Genomic DNA, 12,150 nt, shown 5'->3' on the forward strand with positions numbered 1-12,150 from the left:
AAAGAATTGTGGAAGCCATAATTTCTTCAATTTTTGACCAAATCAAGAGTAGAAAGAGGCTAGACAAGCATTTTTGGGCATTCTGGAGCCGTTGGAACATGTTTCAGAGCTATATGAGCATTGTAAACTGATGTATTCACACTTTTGAGATTAATAGAGAGGGCCAAGCCATTGGAAGTTGGGCCAAGGAGATATAGCCAAGGCGGGGTGAACTCCTTCATCACGTGCTGTTGTGATATTGTTTTGGTGATGTTCATGTCTGTTATATACTGTTGTTCAATCATTTGTTTATGTTAATTTGTACATGCAATTTACATAAAAACACTAAAAACTCATGTTTAAACTTGCAATTAACCTCATGAATCCTTAAGCACTTTTACATATTCTGAAGAGGAATTTAGCACAACAAAACTAATTTTACCATTTAGATCACCTTAAGGGTTCTAGCATAGTTTGGCTAGGGAATCTCATTGATGTGTACTCCATTAATTATCAATCGTGATTACTTTTCCTCAATGACAATAATTTTCTTTCACAATGCCATAATTTCCACATAGTTTCATGACAACAATTTTCCACAATTTAATCATAGACTTACTATGATAGCATAGGCTTAAAGATAAAAAAAGAGTAGAATAAATGTTAATTCCCCTTGCATGTCCAAAAATCATGGCTTATATTTGCATCCATGGAGAGATCACATGCTTTCACTAGAAGCCTATGTATCTCTATATCCCAAGGTTAAGAACTTAAGATAACATGATGTAAATGTTTAATAAAGTCACGGTTTAAGGACTCAGGCTCACAATAAAATAATATTATCTTTTCTTGGCCCATTGAGCTTCTTAAGCTCCCTTTCCTTCCACTCTTATGGAATTATAGCTCCCCATTCTTGTGTTCTTCTCCTTTTTTAACATGCAATGTATTTTATTATAGTTCATTATAAAATGTTTACACATTATATTATTTGTTTTTTTAGCCATTCGTCATGTACACATATACATTACTATTTTGAGGATCAAAATTGAAGGTGTTACATTGGGAGATCACTGCTTAAATTTAGTCACTCGCAATCTATATTCTCATGCTAGCTTGAAATTATTTAGCAAGGTGGTTGACTCTTATAATTGCTGAAGGATATTGAATTTGTTGAATAATAGAACCCTCCAAGTGCCTAGGGTGGGTCATTAATGTTGGACAAGGGGATGTAAGACCAAATTAAAGGGGGAGCTTTAACCTTTGTTTGAAAAAAAAAAAAAAAAAAAAAAAAAAAAGAACCCACAAACATGATTTGTGAGCATTTCACAATAATATGATTTCCTCCTAAGCATGATTGTACCAAGAGACACTCTCCAACCGAGTATAGAAGACCTGTTAGTGATGTGATGTCATATAAAGACAATTAATAAAATAATAAAAATAAAAATAACTCTATGTTAACTTTGGATTTATCAAGTGTCGAGAATGATCAAATCTCTCAAGGCGCAAACCTCTTTTTTGAGTGTGAAAAAGATTTGAGCTTTCGATACTTATAGATCCATAATTAAAATAAATATAAACTAGTGTTAAACTACAATTGAATTCTAATATTCAAACTACATGATTTATTTGGGGATAAAGACTAAATACTTCTAAATACTATATTGCTAATAACTTTAATGATAATCAAATAAAATATAGCTATGCCATGAATACTATTAAGTGGCCAAAACTACCTTGTAACCCTATAGTATGACCCAAGACTACAAAAAAATAAAAATAAATAATAATTCAAACTTTTGTAAAAGTGAAAATTTAACCATTCTATTCCACCAACAAATAATTATATTTACACCTGATAATATCATCTAAATCTAAACCCATAGAGCTTTGGATGATGCCCATAAAGCTTTAGATAGACCGAAAATGGATGTATTGTTATGATACTCCTGGTGACAAATCACTTGTTCAAATCCCCAAAAAATTAACCACCCAAATAAAATAATATCACCACGTGTCACATTCTAAAAAATTATGTACATGAAAATTTAGCGCATACCACTAAGTCGCTAAGTGAGGTGGTTTCCGTACCGTTAGAAAAAAAAGAGTCAGATATTTATTAGTGGTATTTTATCGCACACATTAAACCCTAAAAAGGGCATGGTGTGCTCAAATTTGTGTTTTAAATAGCTCGCTAACACCACTCAAAAGAGCATGTGCTAACATAGGAAGGAATAAACCCGGAGGAGATCGAGCAGGAATTAACAGTTCGGAAGCCCTAAACCCTAACAACAACATTCATAGCCATGTTTCTGGGAGCTATTCCCCGCAGGCCCGACAAGGCCGCGGCATACAAACAGCTGCGGCAACATCTCACCATCTTGGGAATATGGGTTGCTGCCATCCGCGTTGCTCCCTACGTTGCCCATTTCCTCAGCAAGGACAAAGACGTCGAGCTGAAGCTTGAATTATGAACTTCCACTCTTCAAGATATGGCGTTTCGTTGAGTTTTGCAGGCTGTCCATAGAGGTGCAGAACCTTTTGTTCTATTTTTTTTCTCTTATATTGCAAGCTGCTTTTGCAGACCTAATGCAAGGACCATTTGATTTATGTAATTTTGCCCCTTATTTTTGATGTCTGTTAAGCTGCCCAAGCACTCTAATGTCTCCTAGCTCCCAGAATATTTTTTCAATGGGTTTTTATTAGAGGAAACTTGAATGAAATATTAGTGGGTATTCTTCTTTAACGGTTTTTAATTAGAAGAAAATCGAAATGGCAATAAGCATGGGGATTCCATTGGGTTTGGCTTGAAGCGTGATGGGATGGAATAGAGTTTTTTCTTCTAATTGAAATCTGGGATTGAAGAATTTCTGTCAGCATCTCGTTGAAGTAAATGTCTGCTGTGTCGTTGAATGAGTGGCCTACAAATGCGCGCTAAAATTGGAATTATTGGTAAACGATTTAATTGAATTTAATCTAATTTTAATTTCTTAAAATGATCTCAATGACGGAGCATTTTACGTGTTTACATATGTTTATCTTGTTTTATCGATGAATCCATGACTTATTTTGCTTGATGTTTATATTTTTCATAGTTATGTTTTAGCCAGGTCGTGTAGAGCAGTGTTTCCAACATATTTGAAGTGGGTCTGTGTCATGGACTTCGGACACTTTGTTAAATATGGGTGGTAGTTCATTCAAATAGAGAATGTTCGACGTTTTTAAGTTGTCATGTTTTAGGTCTGTTGTCTTCAACAATCCGATCTACTATTTTGGATTCTCCACAGGTATCGAATTGAAGTTAGTTATTGATTAGCGATTGAAGCACTTCACAATCGAAGTATTTGTCTTGTTGTTTTTGATCTTTATTTTGGACACAAGTACTGGCAAGTTGCTAGAAAAAAATTCAGGCCAATAGGGTAATTTTATATTCACGTGATCTTTTCGGATAAAATATCCATGTGCTAACCTCATCACGGAAATCACAAATGACAAGAAATGACTCGGGCCCACTAAGGATAGGAAACCTGGTTAGGCATTTACAATACGAAGTGACAGGAAACTTAGGTAATTTACAATACGAAGTTACAGGAAACTAGAGAATAGTAAAATGAACTTCGATGATGTCTGTTTTCAGTGCTTTGTTCTTTATTTATTTCAAACTTCGGTTGGTATTTTTTTGCATATAGTGCAGCTTAGATTGGGGTAACGTTAGTTTAATGTTTAGAGTAGGGGCCAGTTCAACCGTAGGTTAGTGCTTGACTAGAGATCTAAAAATAGTGTGGAAGTACTTTCTGGTTTCTAGGCCTTCCATAAATATTTTGGAAGTGGGTTCTGCACTCAGGCAATTCTGAAATCAGGAAACCTTTTCTGGACCAACTAGAAACTACATCCAGAATTCATGGACTTGATCCTTGTGATCATTATTTGGTGAAATCTTAAAAGGTTTGGCCAGAGTTCAACTTTATTTTCTCTGCACTGTAGATTATTTTCATTCTCTCTGAAGTTCCTTGCAGTGAACCTGTAATCAAATGGATCCATTACAGTAACAGAAATAGATACAGAACAATAGAAGCATATCCATTTGCAAGAAATTATGGGGGGACCTGCACACCCCAGGGTGGATTGCACCTGCAAATATGAGCAGGGAAAAATGTGTTTCCAGTAAACACCAGAAACTAGTTGGTTGCATCAATAAAATGATAAGAGATATATATGAGAGAGGGAAATCTCTATTTATAACAATAGAAGGGCAAAACTCTAACCCTAAATTAGTGCTTAAGTTGCTAATAAGAGTGATTAGGCCCGAGAAACACTTATAACAATAGAGGGAGTCAATGGGTGCTTAGATCAAGTGGTAGGGATGGTGGCTTGTCATTCGATCCACCCGGGTTCAAGTCACCGGAGACGTGGCCCATCATAGTAAGGTTGGAGGGATAAGTGTCTTGTTAGAGTTTGGGATCTCGGCTCCAGTACTGGTGGTCTTTGAATGTCTCGGTCCCAGGCTGAACCATGAGTTCCTCACATATGCGGCTTGCGGGCTGTTGCATATATTTAGGGAGGTTGCTAGTTCCCTATCAAAAAACATTGAAAAAAACAACAGAGGGACATAAATCCTACGAAGGATGTGGTGATGTAAACCATTCCTCATTTTGATATTTTCCCAAGCTTCTTTTGGAGTTTCAAGAACCTAAGTAATCTTCTTCATAATAAGGTCTTTATATGTGAAATGAACAAGCGAAGTAGTTTGCTTCTCTTTACTTTTATGTGCCAACATGGTTTCTCTTGTTGCTTGTTATGATCTTTTCATATGTCTGCTTGCTTTTTGGTAACCATATCACGTGAATGCAAGCTTCTTTGCCAATGTTGGTGTTTTAAAAACATGTCACTTATGTTGCCCTTGAGTCACTATTTAGTTGTAGTTTGTCTTGTCATGTAGTTGCATTGAGGCCATGTTGTGATGATGTCACATCCCTCTTGAAAGACATGTTGCTTGGCACATAACTCGAAATGTTTTTTTACCATCAAATGAAAAGTTCTCCCTATAATCAATTTTTGTCAAAGGAGGTGGGGTGTAAAGGCATTTTGAATTATTTGGTTTTATTATTGTGTTGTAAGTGACAAATTGCCCTCAATCTCTTAAGCAAAAAAGAATGTTTGGAACAAACTTATCCTAACAAATAGGATTTGGAAAAATAATTGTTCATCTAAACTAGGGCTACGCTACGGGGGAGGCCCCCCCTAGAATTTGCTCTTGAGGCATGCTTCACGTGAAAGCGCTGGGGAGTGACCCCAAGAGTGCGCTCCCTATTCGCTCTAGTTTGGGAGTGAATTTCCAGAGCACACTCCTGGTAAAATAATTTCACTCCTTGGTTTCTAGGGAGTGATCGTGGAGTGATCGCTTCTGTATTTCTCTGCATTGTGCTAGGAGTGAATTTTAAATGCGGGGAGCAATCTTAAAAAAACTAGCTTCTACCTCTTGAAAACCCGTGCATGGCCAAGGGAGAGGGGCAAAACAATAAAAGGCCTCCTTCCCTCCCTCATTATCACCATTTCATTTGTGAGAAAGAGAGATTGAGAGCATTTCATGTGTGAGAGAGAGATTGAGAGGGTTTGAGCTTGAGGAGGTTGTTGGAGCTTGCAAGCTTGGGAGATTGAAGGGAGATTGTTGGAGAGCCAAAGAGGTAGGGTCTAATCCCATTCTTTTTTTCCCTGTAACATTTGTGTAAAAATATGTTGAATGTTCAATGAATCTAGAATCTAGATGTTCTTCTTCTCTTCTCCTACTCTTTCCCACTCCTCCCTCATTTTATTGCAGGCAATAATCTCAACCTTCAACAAACATGATGGGTATATGGCTTAGCCTTATCTTGTTGGTTCCATTTTTTGCTATGATGATGGTGTTGGGAAGTAGAAGAAGAAGAAATGATGAAGATGATGAAGAAGTGGGTAGTGGTGGAGGATACCCTAGAGAAGAGGAGTACCAAGAGGAAGAGGAGGAGGAGGATAATGGGAGTGAAGATGATGGAAAGAAAACTAGGGTAGACCAAACACCCTTGTGGAAATATGTCACAAGGCTTGGAGGAGGGAAAGGGGGTGGAACCACTAAATTTGTATGCCCCCATTGCAATGCTACTTACACAGGTTCATATACCTGTGCCAGAAAGCATCTATGTGGGAAAATGGCATGGGATGGGAATAAACAAATAGGAATCAAAACCTGTGCAAATGTGTCAACACAACAAAGAACCAAATATATAAGGGAAGAGGAGGAAGCACAATACCAATAAAAAAGATCAAAGGATGAACATGACACCACTAACACATATAGAGCAACTACAAGAACTCCATAAACATCCACCCATGGTAGTGGATTTGTAGCCACAGGCACAAACATCCCTTTAAGGTGCAAAACAATATCATAACTCCTTGACCAAGGTTGTAGGTATGACGTGGATGCAATTTTTTTGGTTTCTTTATGCATGTGGTATCCCATTCAATGTTCTTCGCTCACCTTATTGGCATGAAATGGTTGCCACCATTAATGATGCCCCTAAAGGATGCAAGAGCCTTGGGTATGACAAAGCTAAAATCGTGGGACTTGATTGGGAAAAAGCCAAAATATTTTTTTTGGGTAAATTCACAAATTCTTGGAATGAATATGGGGTATCCATTGTATCTGATGGTTGGACAAATGTAAAGGCAAGCCATTGATAATTGTTCTTGGTGTGTCTGCTACTGGTGCAGTCTTCCTTTCATCTCATGTCTACTCGTATAAGTTTAAGACTGGCATCATCATTGCAGAACCATTAATTCAAATAATTTAAAGTATTTGGCCATACAATGTCATCCAAGTCATCATTGATCTACTCATATAAGTTTAAGACTGGCATCATCATTGCAGAACCATTAATTCAAATAATTTAAAGTATTTGGCCATACAATGTCATCCAAGTCATCATTGATAATGCTTCTAATTGTAAGGCAACAAGAGCACTTATTAATGATGGACACCTTAACATATTTTGGTTTGGGTGTTTGGTAATTGGTTCACACAATGAAGCTTTTGAGGCATGATATTATTAAGATGAAGGAACCTCAATACCAATGAATTGGTTCATTGTACAAGAAAGGAGAGAAAATGATAAGATTCATTACCTCACCTTCAGTTGGTTTTTGAAGTTAAGAGAGGCATTAGCTAACATGGTATCAAGTGAATCATGGTAGATATTAAAGGACTGGGTTGCAATGACATTTGATAGGGAATATTTTCAAGAGGTGGAGGACACCGTTCATGATGGTCAGCTTTGGACATGTGTGAGGAATGTTTCACAGTTCACCAAGCCCATTTATAACATGATTCGTTTTGCAGATACAGATGCGCTAGTGATAAGGGGTTGTGTATGAGCAAATGGATAACATGCTAGGGCAAATAAAAGATATTGTTGAGCCAAAAGATCCTATCTTGTATGATCATAGTTACAAACATGTGGGATAATCTTAATGTTCCACTCCATGCTTTGGCGTATGTCCTTACACCAAAATACTATTCTCCATCTTGGTTGGCCCAACTTGTGTTTGGGGGAGGAGGGGTTAGGAGAAAACCCTATGCATATCCAAAGTTACAAAATGGGTATATGATTGCGTTAAACAAGCTGGTGCCTGACAAGGAGGAGTGTGTTAGATTGTGTGGGGAATTAAGCAAATACTTTTATCAAACTAGAGTTTTTGGTTCTTTAGATGTTATTGACAATAAAGATAGAATGGATCTTATTGAGTGGCTCTAGCGGGCCTTTGGCAAAATTGGCAGTTAAAGTGCTTTCATAGGTGGTTAATACTTCTTTTGTGGAGAGGTGTTGGAGCACCTATAACTTCATCCACAATGTCAAAAGAAACAACCTTGTAGAAAACCGGGTATAAAGCTTGGTTTATGTACACTACAACTTGAGGTTTTGACACATTATAGTGATTGAACTTGATATGGTAGAGCATGTCATTTAGTACAACAACCCGAAGGAGGACAATTTGGAGGAGGGAGCCTTACATTTGGAACAATTGGAAGAAAATTTTTGAAAGGTGAGGATGAAGGAGCAACAACAACATCAACAACCATGCCATCCCCATCATCCATTAGCAGTGCTCGAGTTGCACTAGCTTTGTTGCCTCCTCCATTTGCAACCTCATGTGGAGGTAATGCGCCTTTTGGTTTTGGACGTGTCCGACTATGCGAGAGGAAACTCCCGATAAACCACAAGAAAAGAAATTAGAAATTTCTCGTGGCAAGAGGATAATGTAGTAGATAATAAATTTACTTGTCTTTTCTCATTTCTAGTACTTTTTATAAATATTGACTCTTTCATATTTATTATGGTATTTTTTGTAAACAATATATGGCAATTTAAGTTTGAAGCTTGAAGTTGGCAATTGTAACTCAAGGGCAATGAAATATGAATATGATGCTTCATGAAAGTTGAAATGTTTCATTTCATGTTTGATATTCTTTGTTATAGTTCGATAATGGTTACAAGTACAACTTTAGTGATGACATATATTATATATTGAATTTTGAAACTTTGAAACTCTAAGATTGATGAATCATGAGAATCAAGATGTTGTAACTTGTAACTTGTGGACTTGTGGTTGATGAAGATTATAACTACTAGATGATTGATGTTATCCATGTTTTTATGTTTTTTATAACTAATTCATCATTCTACATGCTTTTGTTGACATATATGCATCAAAATATATAAAAATATATATTATATAAAATTCACTCCTGATTAGTTCCTGACCTGGAAGCTTTTGAAAATTGTCACTCCTCGCTCGCGTTCCCCACGTCCACTCCCTCTTCCAAGCAACCTTGATCTAAACACAATATTCAAATACTAATAACAAAATACATTCATGTATATCAATATAAATCCAAATCGATAAACATTAAATATGCATAGTTTGTTCATGTATATAACATGTAAGGATGAATATAACAAAATGGAGACTAATGCAATACATACATGGATCAAAATACATAATCATTGAGGATTAAATGGCTTTGAGAGTCTAATAAATTCATCTTTTTCCTGGAAAACATGTGTAACCTGTGTGATGAAATTATTTAGAAATAGACTTTAGTTGTGAAATTTGAAATTTGTAGCAAGCCTAGCTTGGTCACTTGTATCCTAAGTCACCTGACACGTGGATTCGGGATTCGACGGATAGGGGATTCGAGTGTCGGATACGGACATGTTGACCCCTTGGAACATGACACGTTCGAATATATATATATATATATATATATATATATATATATATATATATATATATATATATATATATATCTATATGTATGTATGTATGTATATTAAAAATTAGATATTTCTTACACAAATTCTCATTCATGATACAAATTCATTGATTTCAAACATAGATCTTCATCTACATGTAAGTTCTACTGTTAACAAAGTATTAAGTAACATTATGCATAGTACATACAAATACAATTGTGAGTCGTGACATAAATGATAAATCATGATTCATAATGCATATTCAATTCATCAATGATCCAATAGGAGAAAGACAAGATAGTAAGATAAAGATACTGACAACTGTAGTTTTCTCATCAAGTCATCATAATCAAAATGTGTTACATAGGTAGTGCAATGCCAATGGCAAATAGAAATATCAAATAGCAAATACAAAACAACTACAAGTATACAAGCCTTAAGGCAGTAGGTAGCTCATGACTCATGAGTCATCAATCCTCATAGTCATCATCAAAATCAACATCACTCTCCTGATCATCATGGTCACCAGTACCACTGCTCTCCTCTGTTGCATCCTCCTCCTCTGTATCCAAAGTCATCTTTGCATCTGCTGGTGTGGAGGATGACCCCTCTACAATATCACCATCATCAAATCTGACAGGCTCTAGCACTGGATCATTGAGATCCATGTTGGTCACTGCCAACTCAACATTGTTGTCCAGACCCATATCATTAGGAAAGACATCCCACATCTTTGTCTTTCCCTTTAACCACTCTTCCCTCAGCCTGTAAATAAGACGAAGGTTGGTGTGCACATACATCATTGTCTTTGTCCTGGATTGCTGAAGTCTGCTCTTCTTGACACTATACAAATTCCCATGTGCTCCAATTCCTCTCGCAACAAGAGGATGAATTCACCTGAGAGAGGAGCCTCATGGCTAAACATTGTAGAGGAGGGCTTGTTGCCCCATGATTTGCCCACGAAGAATAGGGCTTCTTAGTTCCCCTGTTTCTAATCAGATCATATCCCGCAAATCGACTAGTGCCAGTGGAAAACTCTGCAAAGCATGCTCCACCTCATCAAGGGATGCTCGACCTTGAAAAACCTGCCTGAATGCATCTTTCCTCCCCTATGAGATTTCACCATCCATGTGAGGAGAGAATCTGCGGGAAGGTCCACCATTCAACCACTCATGGCTGTAGTATTTTGGGTTCAATGAGTGAGCCAAACAATGTAAAGGTGTGCAATTCATGTCCCATTTGCTGACAAGAATATCCTGTATAGTGGTGAAGAAGGCCTCTGATGATGGGGCACTCTGTAAAATAATGCTCCTCATAGACTCAATCATGGAATCCCGTCCCTCATAAACCTCTCCTAGGATGGGTTGGTCTGTATTTGCAAATCGAAGCAAGGAAATGATAGGGTCCATGATTTGAATAACTAGATCTACCCTCTCCCACCAAGGATCATCTAACATTGTGTCCTTCACTCTTTTAGAGGAAATTTGATCTGTCTTTCTCCAAAAAGACCAAAACTTTGAAATAACCATGCCACCAAGAGCGGTCTTGACCTCCCTCGACCTCTTCAACATGATGAATGAAAAGGCAAACCGTGTATCCACAATCTTCAACAATGATAGATTGTTGTACTCCTTGTAGATAGTGAGGGCATTTGTATGGTTTTGTACAAAGTTACAGATGTGCCGTGCATCCTCAATAATGTTACCAATCCAAAGCACATCAGAAGCAATAGATTTCAGTGCTAAGTTCAATGAATGGACAATGCAAGGTGTCCAAAACACTTGCCAATCATGCCAACAACCTTGCAAAAAGGTGCATTATCTGTAATGATTTGCACATAAGGATCAACACCTACATCTTCAATAACTTTAATAAACAACTCACCTATATATTGTGCATCCTTGTATTGTCCAAGTGCATCCACTGCTTTCAAGAAAATTGGACCATTCAAGGAAGACACCATGAAGTTGATGAGTGGGTGTCGTGCTAGATCTGTCCATCCATTAGAAACAATGCTACCCCCAGATGTTGGCCACGATGCTTTAATCGGTTCAAACATTTTTTCCACCTCTTTTTTTTGCCTTCGTCAACAATGTGGTTCTAAGCTTCTCTGACCGAGGAGGCACATACCTTGATGGAGCCCCTTAAGTTAGAGCTCGACACATCTCAATAAATAGAGGTGAGCGTGTAACATTGAAGGATAAGAAGTTTTGATAGAAAAATAAGGCAATGGTGAGATCAAGCTCTTCCTGTTTCTCCTTTTGAAAAATCTTTTCCATTGGACCAAGTGAAATTGTCTTTATTTTTGTTGTTTGTCCCCCACTAGAACTCTCAAATGGCAATTTGTTGCTGCCTTTCCTTAAGAATGGAAGGGGGTCATCATTCTTGGCTTTTTTTTTTTGATTTTGCAACCACATTTGCCATACCAACATTGAACTCCCTTTCCATTTTTTTCCTTTTTTTGATAAAGACACTTTTGTACAAGTTACAATCCCACAACCTGGTAAAGCCAACAAATGACCTTTCACACGGAAATATGTGCTCGTGAAAGTATTGTGGCAATAATTGCATTTCCAACTCACATTGCCTCCTCCCTTCACCTTGCTACTTGGCCCCTGCTCTCTTGTGACATATTTCCACAAGGGATATTTGTTAATGTTACATTGAGGAGGCAGTCTTCCCTCAACATTACTTGCAGTAGATTCTGATGAAATTGGGAGAGGGGCATCTCCAATGGGGACATTCTTCCCCTTCCTTTGACCCTTCCTTTTCGCCCTTGATTGAGCCATGAATACTATAAAATAATAAACAAAAAATGCACAAATTTGTAAAAGAAATGCATTTGCTAACTGCTGTAATAAAAATGCAAAAATATTAGAGAGAA

At 37.2% G+C, this 12,150-nt stretch overlaps 1 protein-coding gene across 1 annotated transcript; it reads left to right on the top strand.

The window, feature by feature from the left end:
• Positions 1 to 2,176: 2,176 nt before the first annotated feature.
• TOM6 (translocase of the outer mitochondrial membrane 6) lies at positions 2,177 to 2,791 on the top strand. Its single transcript, XM_089442984.1, has one exon. It carries the CDS (start codon positions 2,286 to 2,288, stop codon positions 2,451 to 2,453), a length of 168 nt encoding a protein of 55 aa, XP_089299110.1. The 5' UTR covers positions 2,177 to 2,285; the 3' UTR covers positions 2,454 to 2,791.
• Positions 2,792 to 12,150: the final 9,359 nt, after the last annotated feature.

Source organism: Pinus tabuliformis, chromosome 9, assembly GCF_031772625.1.
Source record: "Pinus tabuliformis cultivar Carrire ecotype Pingquan chromosome 9, CPIR1, whole genome shotgun sequence".
Lineage (NCBI taxonomy): Eukaryota > Viridiplantae > Streptophyta > Pinopsida > Pinales > Pinaceae > Pinus > Pinus tabuliformis.

Coding starts and splice junctions, on each gene's coding strand:
- TOM6 (XM_089442984.1), top strand. CDS start 2,286: ATGTTTCTGGGAGCTATTCCCCGCAGGCCCGACAAGGCCGCGGCATAC.